This window comes from Thermobia domestica, chromosome 12 (assembly GCF_964235325.1).
Source record: "Thermobia domestica chromosome 12, izTheDome1.hap1.1, whole genome shotgun sequence".
Lineage (NCBI taxonomy): Eukaryota > Metazoa > Arthropoda > Insecta > Zygentoma > Lepismatidae > Thermobia > Thermobia domestica.
Window position 1 is genome coordinate 39,698,053 of NC_137465.1, and position 20,347 is coordinate 39,718,399.

General features: G+C 35.5%; 1 protein-coding gene across 1 annotated transcript in view; it reads right to left on the reverse strand.

Moving 5' to 3' along the window:
• Window positions 1–3,482: 3,482 nt before the first annotated feature.
• Window positions 3,483–20,347, reverse strand: part of LOC145666414 (uncharacterized) — a 52,518-nt gene continuing 35,653 nt past the window's right edge. The window contains exons 4-5 of the mRNA XM_081733624.1: window positions 19,631–19,786; window positions 3,483–9,838 (exon numbers count right to left, since the gene is read on the reverse strand). Of these exons, the coding sequence (XP_081589750.1) occupies window positions 8,090–9,838; window positions 19,631–19,786 (1,905 nt within the window). The 3' untranslated portion in view covers window positions 3,483–8,089. The remainder of the gene's footprint in view (window positions 9,839–19,630; window positions 19,787–20,347) is intronic.

A 20,347-nucleotide genomic window follows, 5' to 3' on the forward strand; every position in this document is an offset into this window, starting at 1 on the left:
ATATATGTCATGCATCAATGGACCTCTGAAATTCATTAGTGACAGTGTCACCTTTACATGAAATATTGTTTCATAATTGAAGGGTAAGGGGAAAAAACAAGGAATGTCACAAAACTGCATTTTCGAGGAAACGGCGTTTTAATATTGAAAACCGCGTGCAAAGAATAGGATTATAAAATCTTTTGCCACTTTTTACATGAACATTTCTACATCTATCCATGCATGGCATAGACAGTCAAATAGTGCCAAGAGTCACCAACAATTCGGACAAAGCACCCGAAAAAGCACATACATGGACATTCCTTGTTTTTTCCCCGTACCCTTCAATTAGTAAAAGTATTCAGTTTTACGTTTAGGTATGAAAGATGTCAACAACTGGTTTGAAAACTCCAAAAATTTCAGGGAGAAAGAAGAAAATTGCTACTTTCTGCGAATCCATGTTTTAAAAAGCACTGTAACACTACCTACTTCATATAGCCAAAATTCAAATGTGGATTATTTATATATTTCATATTCCTCTTCACACAAATAAAGATTAAGAGCTTGATTGAAAATAATACAAAATTTACCATTTTTTTCTTTTGCTTCTTTTTCATAAGTGCAACGAGATAATGAAATGCAACTTGCAACAACCATAGATAATGTTATTCTACAACAGAAAATATGAATCTGAAGAGTTTTCAGTGTTGCCATCCATAGAAATTACAGTGCTGTTAGAATAACATCTCCCCCAAAATCTAAGTTAAGGTAGCGACTAGCTGCATTTGATTACGTATCATGTTGTTTTGGTATCCTATGAACTACTTTTTAAATAACATTATTATTTAATTTTAATTATGTATATTAAAACTATTTTGTTTATTACGCACTAAATACAACTATTATTTTTAAAAAAGTAGTTCACAGGATACCAAAAATAACATGATACGTAATCGAATGCAATTGAGTTAGGTTTAGATTCATATTTTCTGTTGTAGAATAACATTATCTATGGTTGTGGTAGGTTGTATTTATCTCCTTCCACTTATGAAAAAAAAAAAAAAAAAAAAAGCAAAAGAAAAAAATGGTAAATTTTGCATTATTTTCAGTAAGTCAAGCTCTTCAGAATTTAAGTCTCCATAGGAGAAAACGTCGCCAATTAAACGTAACTATGTTACAATTACTATGCTTACTAGTATTTCCTTCTTAAATTATATCTCATCTAAAGCCCTTAACTCAATTATTACCAATTTTATTTGTAACACTACAAAAATACTATTTTACATTGTAACTAATAAAATACATCCCTCATACATTATCAAAAATTTCCGATGCATTATTAGACTTTTGGAATCTTTATCAAAAAACATATTTTAAAAAATATGTTTTTTTTTATATATAACAAAGTGTTCGTACTCATATAAAATTTAAAATAGCAAATGTTTTGAAGAAGTTTCTCATTGTTGTCAGTCAACTGTGCCATAATACATTCTGGAGGCATACATTGTAAGGAACGTTTTGAAATCCTGGCTATTATAGGATTACTATCCACACAACTTCTTGCGGTCATTCTGATATATAAAGTGGAATATACTACTATTCCTATTACTAATAATAAAATATGGATTAAAAAGTACTCTATCTACATGGGAAAATAGAAAGAAAAACGGTGACTTCGAATTTTTAACAGATACGTCGTCTATTACTAATAACTGTTAAACTCCAAATAACACCGTATTCGTAGAATCAACCCACACCAGTCCTGGAAAAGTAAAAAAAAATTCATGACAAGCTTTAAAAATTTGGAATTTTCAGGTAATTTTAAGCACGGATTTTTCTTTCTCAGAACTCATTGAGAAGCAACATGGGCAGTACCGAACGGTACGTGATATTTATCGCAGCTTTGCTGGATTGCGGACTGTCCTTTTCTTCTCGCTCTTTCTCCATCTAGTGTTATTGAAAATGAATTGACAATGTTATCCATAATCTCAAAAATGTTATTTTCTTAAGACAGAAAAAAAAAATTTTTTTACTGTGCATGCTAGATATACAAATATCAACTAAATCAATTACTTTTTAATTTATTTCACCATCACTAGAACTGCTAAATGCATATCGTCTGTTCCATCCTGTTATCACCATCTAAAACAATTTGTATTTTGTTGCTGTGTGAGTATGAGACTTAAGTATGTTATATCATACTCAAAATTTTGTTAATTACTATTTCATGGAATCTTTCTAGGTTATGTTATGCAAAAAAAAAAAAAAAAATCCCCAGTCTTCCTCTGTTATGTACTTGGCTTCTTCGTTGTTTTAGCGACGCCCTTCTTGCTTCAGCATAAATGATAACATAAACAAAATGAATTCTAAAATTTCTGTTTTCATAATTTTGGAAATTAAGTTTTTTGCTTTTCTTCATTGAATTTCTTTCTTACCTTTTCCAAATTACCAACTCCAAAAATGATTCTTGGTATTACTTGAAAAACAATTGAGAAAAACTTACAAACATGTTTTCTATAGCTTACGAAAACATACAGTGCAAACTTTATTCACACACAAATTGAAATGAAATGAAATGAAATTTTTGAGTTTTACGTCCGACGCTTATGCCGGTTAGGCTAAAGGAGACGGTGAAGATGAGAGATGAATGAAATGGTGGAATGAAGAAAGTGGGAGGAAACGGGAGAACCCCGAGAAAACCCACGCACACGGTGTTTGTCCACCACAAAGTTCACTTGGCGGGAGCATGGTTTGAACCCGAGACCCCAAGCACCAGAGGTGAACGCTCTACCACTGAGCCACCGCGGCCCCAACACACAAATTGAAGAACAGCTGTAAGAGTTCACATTTCCGCCTAATAATATCTCCTTTCTGTATCTTGAAACAGTCAAGTCTATTTGGAATGTGATAATTTATGGTACCATTTAGATGCCTACACGTTTATTCAGCAATCTTGAGTTCATATGTTGAAAATGAAATGAAATAAAATCTTTAATTTTTAAAATTATACCGTGTAGGTTCAAGACGACGCTGATGATGAGAAACTGAATGAAATGGTGGAATGAAGAAAGTAAGAGGAAACGGAAGAACCCCAAGAAAACCCTCACATACCGTGTTTGTCCACCACAAAGCTCACTTGGCGCGAACTGGGATCGAACCAAGAACCACGTGTACCAGAGGTGAGCGCTCTAGCACTGAGCCACCGCGGCCCCTAGTTCATATGTTGAAAAAATGAAATGAAATCTGAGTTTTACGTCCCACGATTATGCCGGCTAGGCTAAAGGAGACAGTGATGATCAGAAATAAATGGAAACAGGAAAACCCTGAGGAAACCCACGCAGACGGTGTTTGTCCACCACAAAGTTCAGTTGGCGGGGGCTTAGTTCATATGTTGAGTAGAAGGGAAGGGAGAAGTGTGAAATGAATGACGAAATCGTCAAACAATAAATAAATAAATAAAGTATAAAAATGGGTGTATTGGATCAAGAAGTGTTTAAAAAAAGTTTTACAAAATAAACAGCATTCCATTACTTTTTTCTTTAAATTACCAGTATTATACATATGAAAATATTTGTTTAAAAACGTAACAAAAAATAAAATTTTAGTTTAACGTCCCACGATTACGCCTTTTAGGCTAAAGGGGACGGATGATTAATGAAAATAAATTATTTATGGATTATTTATTACTATTGATATTGAAGAAAAGTCTGAATCAAAATCTACTAGCAATTATACGCGAAACAAGTTATTCTAAAGATTTTCACAACTGTTTTACATAGAAACATTTAAAACTATGCATTATGATAACCAGTTGACATAGAAACATGTGGTTTGCACTATGTGTTCATAATTCATTTTTATACTTGCCAAAGAGAATCAACTAATATAGTAATACAAAATTTCAAGATCGTGTGTCTGGTAACACATAAGCAGTTGTGCGAAGTCTGTATAGACTATCGCCTGCCGCAAAGTGACAACATCGCGCAACTGTGATTAGACAAACCAGAAAACCTGCTCAAGAGCATGTAACCTCTAATTTGAAGGAAAAAAGACAAAAAAAAAAAAAAAAGTCAGCGAGTAAGCGATTTTCGAAAAGCCGATTATAATTAATTTCTTCACTAATGTCCAGATATTGTTTATCAGCACTCATAATATCCATTTGTTCCGTAATTTTAATTACAAAAACGTCTGCAGCTCATGAGCGAAAAGTTTTTCCGACCTCATGTTTAATAGGTTATTTGCCCTGCCCATCTGTCCAATTCTGTAATTATACTATAAACAACTTGAATAATCATTCTATTATTAATATTGTAATTTCGAAATTCCGTGCCACCTTCTGAACTTACACTCTGTTGTTTAACTATTGACATTAAGCCCACAGGAAAAAAGAAATGTCAGGAAGCTGTAAAACAGATAAACATAACATCTCACGGCAAGTTTGGGTACCTTTACGATCGAAACGTGGGAAATAAGTACTAAGTGATGGAAAAATGCATTAGCAATTAAATATTTTTTTCTTAACATTTTAATACGGAATGGGATGAGCACCACACAAGAATTGCATGTTTTATCGCGTCTATAGTTTTGACTAAGCATAACTTTTAAAAAAACTGAGGCAAGACGGAATATTGTAAACGATATTGCATTCATTTCTTCATTTGATGTTCATATTATATATATATTAATTCGTTTTGTGTGCTTCTCGTGATCAATTAAGGTCTTCTACACCAAGACCCAATACCCCAGAAGTATTACAGTCAATACAGAAATAACAACGTTTTCAGTTATTTAGGAACACATTTCAAAAATACGCAGAGACAATTACCACGATTTCAAGAACATATGCAACGCAATTTATATATGTATATATATAATGTCAGAATACACACAACACATTCTACGTCCCACATACACTCTATATCGCAGATTTAAAGAAAGAACAAAGGCAACAAACAGAAATGACTGAAAATATACTCAAGTTTAAAATAAATCGTACTTACAATGTTATTGTTACACATTACAAGTTTTCGTACTTTTTCATTATTTTGTTTCCTTAAAGAAAAAGACGAATGTGTTTTTATATTTAACAACAATACACAATGAAAACTCTTATAACAAAACGAATAATCTTTCAGTCAATAATTTAACAAAATCCATCAATTTTCATAATTTTTTTTTAAAAAAAATGATAAATTAAATAAAGCAACTACTCTAGTAAAAATCTGTCACACAAACAGAAGTTATAACAAACAACTCATGCACACAATAATGTACAGTGAAATATTTATACATGAATATGTACATTATGAATATGAACTCTATCACACAACTCCCTCTCTTTCACATACTGTACACTCATTTTCCACAACAACACATTTAAGAGGTAATTTTTTTTACAATCTTCACTCAAATGTCAAAAATAATGCATCGATTTTTACGTCACTGTACTGTAAAATTAGAACACATTAATATGTACAACAATACTTAAATGAGCAAAAAAAATGTACACAATGATGTCAAATTAAAATAAACGACAGGAATATCTTATGTGTCCTTGTCTGCTTTAGAGAAAAAAAAAAAAACTATATACATCACTATTTGTTATACATCACAGTTAATGAAGAAATTTTATTTTTCATTCACGAAAAATGATTCAACCAATAGAGATTTGTAAACTAAATGAATATAAGTATTTCATTACGTTTACAACTACTATTTGGCAAAGCATATTTTAGAAGTGAAATAAAAAAAATTAACTTCATTAGGTATTATGATAACAAAAAATATACCTACCTTTTGTACGTGCACCTATATTCCATCAACAAAACTTGTCATGCCGAGTATAACTAAAATATACCTTTGTACAAATGACGTAAATTTCTAATAGTATCTGCATAATTCTTTCTCTGAGATCTTTCAATATGCAAAATTATGATCTTTCTAGCAAAACTACATTGCGTTCTACCAGCTGCATACCAGGTCGCCCATTATAAATTTTTTTTCAAAAATATCGACGATAGAGAACGTGATTCTAATGCATGTGATACATGCCTGATATCTTTATTCATCTTAGATATCCATCTTATACTGATCGATATTTATGCTACACAATAATTCTTATGCATTCTACTCTTCAAAACCCAGTAATTCTGATTACTCACTTTCATATACTGTACACACTTTCCTTGTACTCACAAAAACATTAACTACAACACACCAACATTTATAAATAATATGGCTAAAAGAATTACACAAAATGATACATGAGATTTCTTGTTTGTGTTTTACTTTCTTGAAACAATGTATCCTTTACTCTTCATAAACCTGTAGCTTTACAAAATATTTCATCCCAATGCTCAAGTTTCTGTATCAGTGCTATTAAAAAGATCACAAATTACCCTCAATTTTTCGTAAACAATTGAATCAGTCACAGTCAAAGCAAGATATGCGTTATTTCAAACATAATAAAGCATGTCCTCTTTTAAGAATGACTTGATTCAATTCACCACTCGTTCCAAGATTAGGCAAGAAGCGATATTACAAGGCAAGGACTTAAATATCTTAGAGAGCTTTCGAATATTCCCAAGGGACATGTGGATTATCATGAAGTAGAAAGGAAATTTGGAAACTTAAAGATCTTACGCATACGAAATTCAATGGTCTCCAGAAGCTACCAACAAACAAGTCAAATTTCGTAAAATTAAATAATTACCAAGATAAACTATAAGAAAAGATGTAATTTACTTATTTTCTTCTAAACAGTCGTAAGTTGAAAGTATCATAGAAAAGGAAGGGTTGAGTATGAAAAGCCAATGGTACAAACGTAAATGAAGTTTGTTGTGAACAGCGGTTAACTTTTGTATAGAGCTTCAAATACAAAGGTAAGTTGACGTTCCCAGTTGAGGTAAAGTATTTAAATTTTAATTCAAATTATCCTAACGCAATTAAACATAAATCTTAAGGATTTATGTTAATCGAAGGTAATGCAAGACCACGGCCACCCGATATCTTCGAAAAATAAAACTTATTCAAGAATCGCCTTTGTCCTCAATGCTTACTGACTCATTAACATAATAGTTCAACTGTTTATGTATGGTTCGGAAAGTTGGGTAATGACCACAATAGAGGAGGAATGGTTAGTAAGATCGAAAAAAAAATCCTGGAAAAAATATATGGAACAATAAGAAAGAAAAACACGTGGCGCATTAGAACAAATTTAGAATTACAAGATCTATATGTGCAGTCAAATATGATTGTAAGAATCAAACAAGAAAGACCAAGATGGCCAGGATATGTACAGTGCATGTACGAAAGCAGAATGATTAGGAAGGTGCTCATAGGGAAAGCAGACGATCGAAAGAGAAGAGGCAGGCTCAGAAAAAGATGGATAGACGACATAGAAGAGGATTCTGTTAAACTATTAACAGAATCTACTACTGTTGGCTCCAATCAAAATCAAAGTTCTCGTAATGCCTTATAAAGCAGGATTATTACTGCTAACTCTTCAAAGTAAAATTAATCGACATATCTTTCTTCTTTTTTAAAGTTATTTTATATATATATATATATATATTCATTCTTGTTATCACTGCTTATGAAGGTAAAGGATAACTATTTTGTTTCATATTTATCTCTTAACTTGATTTCAAATCGAAGAGAAGTCATTTGAAAATAAATATCATCTTAGAATTAACACAAAGTTTCCAAATATCATCTGAGAACCAACACAAAATTAATCATCTTTTAACAACAAAAACAACTGTCAACACAAGAACTAAAGCGGCCCTTTACTCCTGTAAAGTATTTGGCTAAGTCAATTATGAAGCGGAATATTCGTGTAACTCCTTTGGTAGTTCTACTTATTGTAATTATTTCCATACTTAATCTTAAACCATCATGGCAAGTCTTTCTTAACATACATATATACATACACAAAATCATGATTAGAAGATTTAAAAAGTTTTGACCTCTCAACATTTCAACACAATTAGTAATAACTGCTATATAAAAAAGATACACTATATACTCTAATTCTGCAGATCGAACTGGCGTGTTATTAAATATTTACACATTATATCACAAAAACAATAATCTGAACACTTTTTTTTTGTCACAATGATGATAAATATTTCTGTAACCGTTTTATAGTGTCTTTATCCAAAGCACAGAGATCAAAATCAAATGTTGAACTCGTTACTTCATATTGTCCTGTCTCTTCTATTACTTGTACGATTCCCTGCAGACACGTAGCATCGTCTAATGTCATAATTTTGCGTTGAAGATCCTGCAGTTCAGATATATATTCTTTCGTGAACTTCATCTTCGTCGTGTCCTCTTCCACGTTATTTACGGGAGCTTCAATGGGTTTCTCTTCTACGGCCATTTCAGGTTCCGCTGCTGAACGTTGTGATTTGGCCGCTCGTTCGCCTAATTCTACATCATGGTCCTTTTCTTTCGATTTACTCTTTCTCTTGCGCTTCCTTTCCTTATCTTTCTCCTTGTTTTCGGGTTCTTCATTGCTTTTTGACTTCTTCTCTTTCTTTTGGCTTTTATCCTTCTGCTTATTCTTGCTACTATTGCTTTTTTCTTGTACACTATCCTTATTATGTTTGTTCTCATTTTTATGTTTCTCATACGGTTCACTTACGGTACTTTTATTCATAATACTGGCATTTTTACTAGTTATCACCTTTTCTTCTATGGGTTTCTCCTTTGGTTTCGGTGGGGGAAACTCAATGCGGTCGTCATCCGGTGACAGAGGAGATATATCCGGTGACGAGTCACTGCTTTCCGGATCAGACAACTCATTTAATAAAGTTTTTAACGGATGCGTGGATGCTTTCCCTTTGGATGGCGTTACTTGCTTTTCGGCTGAAGATGACGTGTGTTTCACAGGAGACGGACTCGAACGGGGGCTTGGAAAAGGACTGGAACGAGAACTTGACGGTCGTTTGTACGAGTCGTCGTGGTTGTCCAACGAGCCGTTCTTCTCCTTGTCTTTCACTTCATTCTTCGTTTCAGATTTTTTCTCCTTATTTCGATCTTTCTCTTTTTCTTCTTTGTTCTTCTTGCTCTTTTCTTTGTCTTTCTTCTTGTGCTTATGTTTAGTTTTCTCTTTTTCACCATCTTTATGCTTTTCTTTATCCTTCCCTTTGTCTCCACTTTTCGACGAACTTTTTGGTGACTTTTTGTGTTCTTTTTCTTTCACTTCTTTCGGAGATTTGTCACGTTTCTCACTTTTTTCACTTCCTTTCTCACTATCCCCTTTGTCTTTATCTTTGTGTTTTTCCTTTTTCACTTTTTCTTCTTTACTTTTCTTATCCTTCTTCTTTTTCTCACTTTTACTGTTCTCCGATGATTCCGATTTTTCTTTTGATTTCTCCTTTTCCTTGGGAGGAGGCGGTGGTGGGGGTGGGGGTGGCGGTGGGTCATCATTTTGTAGTGGGGGCTGCTTTTTCGATTCTTCTTTCAGAAGCTTTGGTGATGACGAAGACCGCTTGTGTGATTTTTCTTTTGACTTCTCCTTATCTCTCTCTTTATCGCGTTTCTTCTCAGATTTCTCTTTGTCCTTCTTCTCTTTCTCCTCTTTAACACTGACATCCTTCTCTCGTTTCATCTCCTTTTGAGGAATATGTTTTGGCTTCTGAGAACTGGAGGATAACTTATCACTACTCACCGCACTAGATGGTTTCTCACTTTTTTCGGAAGTTTTGCTGCTCTTTGATCCGGAGGAAGGTTTCGATGATTGGGAAGACGATTGATGGGACTTTTTGGGATCTGGAGACACTTTCTCTTTCTTGATCGGTGTACCAAATAGATCGGCGAAGGGATCCAATCTAGCCTCTTCTGCTCTGTGGTCCTACAATAAATATATAAATGAAAATACGAACTTATTACAATCTTTTTGTAATATAAACCACATGAAGAGCTATCTTATTAATAAACTTAAAAGATATTCCGTTTTGCTTTTCTAAATTACTATGGATAATTTAAACAAGTAATAGTGTCAAGTGTACACCACTTGAAGGACCTTGGTTTGTATGGCGTGATATTTTCTCCATTAATATTTTGACAGTATATTTGTAGCACTTCCAGTTTTAGTAGATACATTACAGTGCAAATGGAGCACATTCTTGGGACTTTTAATCGACTGCAAAAAAAAACCGCTTTTCGCTATCTATTATCTTTTTTACTCTATATCGATCAACGCTGAAATTGGAAGTGATTGCTACCACAACGAGTGAAAAAGTAACTAACTGGACTGGGACTCGATCCCGGAAGCTCGGGCATATCGTGCCGATGCGTTGACCATTACGCCACCCAGTCTGCTTCCCAGAACCATCCTATAAAATCAATCGTCATAAAGGTGCTCGGTATATGGACATAGGATTGTCCAATCACAGCCGGGGACTGGGGTACAACCCACGTGGTCCGAGATGAGAGCACCAACTCCGAGAGTGAGAAAGTGGGTGGCTATTCTGGCAAGTGGACTGAGTGGCGTAGTGGTTAACGTATCGGCATGATATGCCACAGGTCTCGGGTTCGAGTCCATGTTGAGCCAGTCACTTTTTCATTCTTTGCGTCAGAATTCGCAACTCTAGAGGATTTGGTGTGTAAAATTAAAAAATTGGTTATTTCATCCTTTCATTAGTACATATCGGAATGATTGATTTCTGCCACATCAGGTTTTAGTAGAGATGGAATATGTTCTTGGGATGCTTAACTGATGACAGAGAACCGCGTTTCGCTATCTGTTACCGTTTTTACTTTATGGTGGCCAACTTTAAAACCGGAAGTGGTTGATTTCTAACGATTTGAACAGAAGATCAAGAGAGAAGATGGTACCTACTCTTAGAACACTAAATCGATTCCAAAATTTGTATCTCTTATCCTTTTTCTTTATGCAGATTAATATTGGAACCGGAAGTTGTAGTAGATTTCTATAACTTTCGGTCTTAGTAAAGAATTAAGGATGGAAATTACATGTATATTCTTGGGACGCTTAATCGACTGCAGACAACAGCTTCTCGCTATCTATTACCGTATTTTCTCTATAGCGATCAACGTAAACACCGGAAAGGATTTATTTCTACCAATTCCGGTTTGAATATCACCTGTATCAACGAATTTGATTCCTCCCTTTTAATCCTCTCCGTCTTGACCAAAATTGGTGATGATCCATCAGGTAGTTCTTGATATTAGTTGTCTCCACGGACACACGGACAGAATAAATGTATAAAGGAGTTTTGGTACACTAAGCTCCTTAGAAATTACATTAAACGACGAATTTTCGCTGACTGCTATGAGCAGTGTCAAGACTACAGACATTAAAAGTTTACAAATGATGCTATCCCAACTTCTGTCCTAAATACCCATGTCAAATGAAATTAAATGAAACCTTGGAAACGGGAGAACCAGGAAAACCAACAAGCACGGTGTTTGTCCACCTCAAAGTTACACGGCGCGAGCTGGGATCGAACCAGGGACCCCAAGCACCGGAGGTGAACTCTCTACCACTGAGCCACCACGCCCCCATGTGACCATGTCAAAATTTAATGTTGATCACCTTGTTCGGAATTGACCAAAAAAATCTTCATAATTCTTAGAAAGACAGATATACAAGACAACAATGAACAGACATTTGTCATGTTCGAAGACAATTCGAAGCGGTGTATGGGTATTGTCCTTTTCCACAGTGGTGTTACTAATTAAACTTTATTCAATACAATTTTAGAACTAAAAAGGAGCATTTGTTCTTACTTTCACACACAAGAATAAAAACAGCATGTAGGAAGAGAGAAGTTCACGGTTTGATCTCAAGAAAAAATTCACTCCTTCGAAAAAGCTCTGACAGAAGCGAAAGTTAACAAAGATAATAAAAGGACTACGTAACTTAAGGTAAAAAGAAAAATAATTTATCAAGTTTGTATTAAGCTATAACAGTACTTTACAAGTTTCTGCCAATTTGACTACTAACTACCTTGTATATTATTAAAAAAAAACACATCAACATTTTTTTTTTTTTTTTTTAACAGACGACAAGGAAAGTATTTGAATATTAGTTCTAACTAATTGATTAGTGAACTTACCTTGTGCCTTCACAGAATTATGCATCCTCGATATTTCAAGACCTGAGCTAATCCTTTTCCGCGATTATTAGATTTTTTAAAGTGTCTACGTTTTTTTAATAATTGCCAAACACAACTTCTACTAGAATGCGGGGAATGGACCGAAATATACTATCACTATTCACTATTCTATCGAATATTTTAGACTGCTTCACTATTTATAATCATTAAGCAACGAATCTTCCAAACAAGAGTGTTTAGTAATAGTAGTTTGGTTCTTCAACTAAAACTTCTGAAGAGGAAGAGGTAGTTGTGGTAGAGCGTTCACTTCTGGTGCATGGGGTCCTTGGTTTGATCCGAGGTCGCACCAAGTGAGCTTTGTGGTGGACAAACACCGTGTGGTGGGGTTTCTCGGGGTTCTCCCATTTTCTTTATTTCACTAATTTCTTATCATCACCGTCTCCTTTAGCCTTGCCGGCATACCTGTGGGACGTAAAGCTTTTAATATTTCATTTCACTTCATAAAACTTCTGAAATATCAATGAATATACAGGGTGTTTCAAAACAACACCGACAACGTTTGGGAGGTGATTACTGACACCAAGATAAGACAAAAAGTATAGACCAACCTGGGTGCACAAATGCTTCCTTTCGGAGTTATAGGCTGCCGAAAACATAAAAAATTGAAATTTAAAGGTCCATAGCTCCGAAACTATGGGACCTACCGTAGTCGGTCAAGACTTCACTTAGGAACTAATATTTGAACTATCCAAAAATACATGTTTCAGAATCGTAAGGTACTAACGCAGCAATTTTTGCAGAGGGAGTTTGGCTACGGGCATATAACTTGAAGTACTCACCAACTATCTCTATAAAAATTGCTGAGCGAGTGCCCTAGGATTCTGAAACATGTATTTTTGGATAATGCGCATATTAGTTCCTAAATGAAGTCTTGACCCAACTACGGTAGGTCCCATAGATTAGGAGCTATGGACTTTTAAAGTTCAATTTTTCATGTTTTCGGCAACCTATAACTCCGAGAGGAAGCATTTGTGCAACCAGGTTGGTCTATACTTTTTGTCTTATCTTGGTGTCAAAAATCACCTCCCAAAAGTTGTCGGTGTTGTTTCGAAACAACTTTTATACACAAACTTACAACTACATTCCAACAGATGCTATGTCAAAAATACAACAATTGTGACTGTTTTTTCGTGCATTTCCCTCCAAGGTATACATTCTAGTCGAAAGCTGTGTTTCAAAATGATTGGATGAAGTAAGGAGACATATTTTTCATCGCTACAATCGCGGAAAAAGGATCACCTCAGATCAGGGCTGTTAATGGTAACAAAACCAAAAATGTATTGGGTTCCGATCCCGGAACCTAAACAAACGTTTTAATTCGGGGTGCTTCGGAAAGAGAAACGAAATTAATTTTGATATATCGATTCTGTTCACGGAACCGAAAACCTAATTCTGCGTGCTTCGGGAAGACAAAAAAAAGGTACATTTCAACATATCGGTTTTACTCACAAAATCGGAAAACCATGATTTGGCGTGTTTATAGGAGAGGACCGAAATATATTTTGACCTCATTATTATGCGAACATCGTTAGCGGAAGATCGTTGCATGTTATATTATAAAATTGAAAGTGACTATGTTTGTGACTCTTAATCTCTGGAACCGCCAGACCGATCTCGCTCAAATTTCTGACGTAAGTGTGGTCTGGCCTGCGAGTGTTTTTAGTTATTCGCTTTGACGGTAGAACTAGGGGAGAGGAAGGAGGGGGAATTATAAAAATAAATAAATAAATAAATAAATAAAACTTAGTAACTCTTGAACCAAAGGACCGGTCTCGATCAGACTTTCAATATAGATAAGGTTCAGACCTGGAATGTTTTCTATCATTTCACTTTGACGGAGCAACGTAAATAACGTTAAAAAAATAAAAATAAAAGTCACTGTCTTTGTGACTTTATCATACTTAAACCACCCGACCGATCTTAACCAAATTTTCAACATAGATGAGGTTCGGACCTGGAGTGATTTTTATCATATCACTTGTACGGAGGAGGAAGAGAGGAGAGGAATATATGAAAATGAATAAAACTTAATAACTCTTGAATCATCCCACTGATCTCGATCAAACTTTACCATAGATAAGGTTTGGGCCTGGGATGTTTTCGTCATTTCACTTTTACAGTGTAGCTTGGGGAAGGGGGAGGGGGAGATATATATGTTAAAAAAAATAAAAATAAAAGTCACTGTGTTTGTGACTTCATCACGCTTAAACCACCCGACCGATCTTAACCAAAATTTCAACATAGATGAGGTTCCGATCTGGGGTGATTTTTATCATATCACTTTTAAGGCAGAACTTAGGGGAGGGGAGGACAGGGGAGAGATCTATAAAAATAAATAAAACCTAATAACTCTTGAACCACCGGACCGATCTCGATCAAATTTACAACCTCGATGAAGATAAATCTTTTTTTTTTTTTTTCATATAACTTTGACGGTGTAACTAAAAGGCGGGGAGGGAAGGGACATTTAAAAATGATCGAAAGTGACAGATATTAGTGTCGAATCCAGTTTTCGGGGTCACTAAGACGAACAGTGACATGCCCGATGCCGTGCCCCGCAACATGGGGAGGGGAGGGATAAATATAAAAATTATCAAAAATAACCGATATCAAAGAACGTTTTACCAATAGTAAGAATGTCTGACTAACGGAACATATTACTATTTTTTCTTTATTTAACCCAGCGATGCGGGTAATTGATCCTAGTAAACGATATTAAACAACTGTAAACTGATAACTCACGGTGGCCTACAGTGGTTTTATTACAGAATTTATTTCTCCTTTCTCTATAATTTCCTTCCTCTTCAATTTTGGTTTGGCTTCCAGAACCAAACCAATTATTCTTAGAAGATCAATCTCAGTTTGGTATCGAGACCGAAATTGTTATATATATATCTTTTATGTCTATCGGCTATGGTACCGTTAACTTTGCCTCAGGCCTCGAAATATTTAAGCTGCATCATTCTTCAAAGACAGGTAAGTTCACTAGTTAATTAATTAAAACGTACCTAATGTGATTTGTGTATGATCGAATATAACTAACAGAACGTACATAAAATCACTCAACTACAATATTCCTCATCCATCTATCTAATATTTCGATGAAGACCCCTCGGTCACTCTTCTTTAGGGGCAAGCAATGGCGTAAGTCGTCTTCACATTATTTCCTGTGTCTCAACGGTGGTAATTACGAATATTGCGTACATCTTATCAATATATATGGGTGCCTACTTTTTTCAGTATTTATACAGGGTTCCTACTGATCTGGAGAAATCTATTTCTCTGACCATCTCTGACCCTTGGCAGGAAGTTCCCTGACTTTCACGACAGGTGTCGGATGAAGTTGACATATAAATAAGGAATAAGTAACGCTGAATATTTATATATGAGAACATTCATTCCATAGAGGAAAATAAAAATCAATTACTCATACGTACATTTCACTTACTTGCCATAAAAATCTAAGCAACGTTCCATACTATGATCATTAATGACTGGATAAGCTGAAATTGGTGTACAATTAATGTTAGAAAAAATATCCCTGACTTTCCCTGATTTCCAGTCTTTTTCCCTGAGTTTCCCTGACTTGCACCATTTTCCCTGAGTTTTCCCTGACTTCCATGACCAGTAGCAACTTTGTTATCGACTTCTATTATTATTTTTCTATATAATACAATTATATGATTATGATCAAGACATGCTAAGAACCTATTGGAAAGAAAATTAAAAAAAAAAAAAAAAGTTTATTAGTAAATGTACGTAGTTAGTCCACTAACATTACGGCTACATAGAATTGTGTTATATAGAAAAATAATAAGAGCAATCTATAACCACTGAAAAGAGCAGACGCCCGTAAATATCAATAAAAATCTACATAATATTCATAATTACCACTGTTGAGGCACGAAAAACATGTGAAGATCGTGTTGTTAACATGTGAAAATAACTTAAGCTATTAGAAGACTGACCTAGGGTCTCACTGGAAATACCGAAGGATAGTTTGATAAGGTACATTACAGGTGAGTGATTTGATGAATTACAATGTGTACCATACGCTCGATAAGTGATTATAACGGAACATACATTATAAATGAAACAAATTACAAAAATTTCACAACATTATTAGCATTCAACAGAAAAATAATTTGTTCACAGTTGAGACACACAAACATCGCTGGAAAAGTTTCTGCAAATTGTACTAACAGTGCTGCTACTGTTCCACTATTATAAAATTTGGAAAAATATTACGTTTCTATGTTTAAATTATTTTTGAATGTTTGTTTAAGCGTATTCGTTTATTTTTCAAGTTAAGTCAAATTTGGTGTGCCACAGTGTTACAGGGCTTGCAACTAGAACTATTCATACGAAGCCGAAGCAAAACAGCAATCCTCTATTTGAGTGTTTCGAAGTGAGTCGAAAATTGTTGGTTTGAAGAGTGCTGGCAAGGAAATAACTATTTGTTTCTTCGGACATATGGCAATCACAGCTTTAGAAGATCGAAGGACTAAATGCTGTGTGGTACACAACAATTTGTTTCCCACAGTTCATAAATGAATTGCGTAAAACAATCCCAAATCGTCGAATCAGTCTTCAACACAACGCCAGTACCCACTAAGCACACTAAGTAATGTTGATTTTTTGCCCAGTAAAAATGACGAATTAATGATCCATTGTCCGTACTCACTTGATGACTTTTTTGTTGCCACGTATGGAAAATAAGATGCATGGTGAGCGATTTCTCTTTCCTGAAGCAACTGTTGACGCATTCCGAATAGTGGTTTCTGACGTAGCAGCCTCAGAATGGAAAAATGTTTTCAAAATTGGTTTGAGTATATGCAAAAGTGTATCGATTTTAAAGATGAATACTTTGAAACAAAAAATTAAGCCATTTTCAGAATGTCACATATATTCCTTCATATAAATGGGTCGTAAATCTGCAATATTTCCATATCCCAATATATATATGTATGTGTGAGGTACTTTATTTCTCGGTAACTACTGGCCGGATCTGAACCAAATTTAGAGGGGAAATGAATAAAGATCGTTATATTTGGTGGCCAAGCTAGGCCGGGGACAGGTTCGGCTCGTCAACAGAGACTTGTTCTATAGCTTCGCACGATACGGGAGCTTATGAGTTTGGTTCATAGACTGTGTTTTGCTTGTAATTGTGGATATGATGAAATATTATTGAACAATAGGGAATTGTTCAATTTCCGTCATCTATGGTTGTGTGTAATCTATGTATTTCTGTTCACTATTTTACAAGTTTGAAAAACTCAAGTTTATTGGTTGTTTGGTGTATTTTAGTTTTCAGGTAGGTTTCGAGGCTATATGAGATGTGGACCTACAATTTAACAAAATATATAAGCTCCCAAAATATATAAGCTCCCATCGGGGATCGATCTTGGTTAACTATATACTTATATTCTGTCTACAGTGACTTGACGTTTAAGACACTTTAACAACATAAATTCATAAGTTGACACAACATTATGTAAATACCTTTTTATAGAGCATCAGCAAAGTTTCCATACATAGAAAAAATAAATATGTAAGTATCAAGTTATGTAAGCGCAAATGGCTTTCGTAAAACAATCAATTTTTATATGGTTCCTATTTATAAAAACTTATAGGACACATTATATAGAACAAATGATTTCTAGTGAGTATCTTCTGTATTTGACCAACTAAAACTTTATTACGGCATAGTTTCTAACTCTATTTGCGATCAAGCCAGCATGGTTGGCCTATAGCTACAGGGAACACTTAAAACTGAGAAACATAGCATATTAAATACTACAATGTATTAAGGTCTCCATTTTGAAGACATGTTTTAATGTTCACTGGCGCAAATCTCGGTGGGATGAGGGGGACATGTCCCCTCCAATCCTGGAACTTGGGAGACTGTCCTCCCAATAATCCGATTTGAAATGTGTTTTTTGGGAAAATATGTGATGATTTGTGTGCGATTGCCACAAAGGAAAGTGAGATGAAATTGATGTCCCCCCAGAATAGGCGTCAAATCTGCCCGCCTCCCAATGTTGAAGACAACTCTGCTCCCTGATCCTTTACAGGATTGTTTTTCAACTTCACAATTATTTTAAGCATCACTTAACAAAATAACGGTCTTACTTGTCCCCCCCCCCCCCAATGTTGAAGACAGTTTTGCGCCGCTGATCTCAAACAGAAAGCGCGCGTATACGCCGTGATCGACCGTAAGTATACATCAAACTTGCCCAAGACGTCGTGTGAAAACGAACTATTTAACACGGAGGCCGCCATTCTGTCCATATTTTCAATCAATTTCAATCAGCAACTCGTTGGTTTCAGAAATTTCATGCAGGTTGTAAAAACGTCGAAGATCAGCTAAGTTCCAACCGATCGAGAGTAACAGATTCTGAGGTCATATGACATGCCATTGAAGAAAATCCACTAGCACATGACACTGTCAAATCACATCAGCATGTCCCAGTTCACTGTAGGGCGTCACTTTCACGAACAGGAGAAAAATTAGGAGCTGTCGCTTTGTGCCACATGAGTTGACTCCAGTCCAGGTCCAGAAAAGAGTGAATGTGTGCCGACAACTGCTGCAAAATCCATGATATGCATTTCTTGAAACGGGTTATTACATGCGACGAAAAATGGGTGTTTTTCCAAAGTCCGAATGTGCAAAAACAGTGGTTAAGCAAGAGCCAATTTTTAGAAGCGGTCATCAAACAGGGCCGTTTCAAGCATAAAGTCAGGGTCTGAGTACAGTAGAACTACGAAGGGGTAATTCACTTCTTCGACCAGTCGTACTTTATTCCGAACAGTTGGACCGGATGTATGCTGCACTACGCCAAAAATATCCTGCATCGAATAACCGAAAGCGCATCCTGCTGTAACAGGATAACTCAAAATCACAATAGGCTCGAAAAATGCAACAAAATAGTCTGGAACTTAGTGCCATGGACCTGATGTCACACCTTGCATATAGTGCTGACTTTACCCCTTCAGGTCTCTACCTTCACGATGCTTCACAGACCAATAAGAAACAGAAACAGCAGCGACTGACTTCTCTGCCTCTAAGGGCAAGACATAGTATCGACGTGGAATCGAGGAACTGGCAGGAAGGTGGCTGCAAACCCTCAACAGGAGGAGCAACACTTTAAGTGTTAACCTCATTTCGTCGTACTGTAATAAATACAGGTACACTGTGTACGAGAATATTGCATGTTGTTGATAATTCATCCTTGTTCCTTGTATTGATTCCTTGTTCCTTGTTCCAGAAACTTTTCCAGCAGCCCTCGTAACAACTGATATATTTCAGTGTGATTAACAAAATGATATGAGTGTAAATCCTCAAGCGTAGTTTTATGAAGACGTGCTCTACAATTAATTGTATTTTAAAAATCCTTAAAAGTCTGAATATGCATTAAGCATTTTGAGAAAGCTAATAACACTTACCTTAATTGGGAAACTAATAAAAATTCTTTAATATTTCCTAAATAATATCACCTTACCTTTGTTTTATGCTTCTTTCCACTATCAACGGAAGGTTTAGGTTTCCCAGTAACCATTGGTGCAGAATGCTTGAGAGACGACACATGAGAGTCATCGGAGTAATTTTTATCTGTTGCAGAGATGTCCGTATTTCCTTCAGCTCCCAACACTCCAACCTACACAAAACGTACATTATAAGTGAACCAAATTACATAAAATACACATTAGTATTAGCGTTTAACAGAAAAATAAATTTTCCGCGCATAATACGAGGGTGATTCAGAAACTAATGCCTCCAAGCCCACCACTTGGTCAATAGTACAGCAAACATTCTGAACTGTTGTTCATTAATGCACTGATGTTTAAGCTATAGAATGTCACTTGTTTCACTTTCTTGTCTCTTCTCGTTGCAGAGTAATTGAGCAATCCATAGCATTCAGTGATGACGTCCGCTTGAAACAGCGGCTGTCATTGAATTTCTGACTGCGGAAGGTTGTACACCCAGGCGACGAGTCGTGGATACACCGTTACAACCCGAAACCAAGCGTCAATCGATGAAGTACTGCCACGCGTCCTCTTCTCTGCCAAAAAAAAATTCAAAGTTATCCCATCTGATGGCCAAGTGTCATTGACATTTGCCTCGTCCTGCCTATAGTCCGGATCTTGTGCCATGCGACTTTTGGCTCTTCTCCAAACTTAGGAATCACCTTAAGGGACAACGCTACAGTTGTAACGCG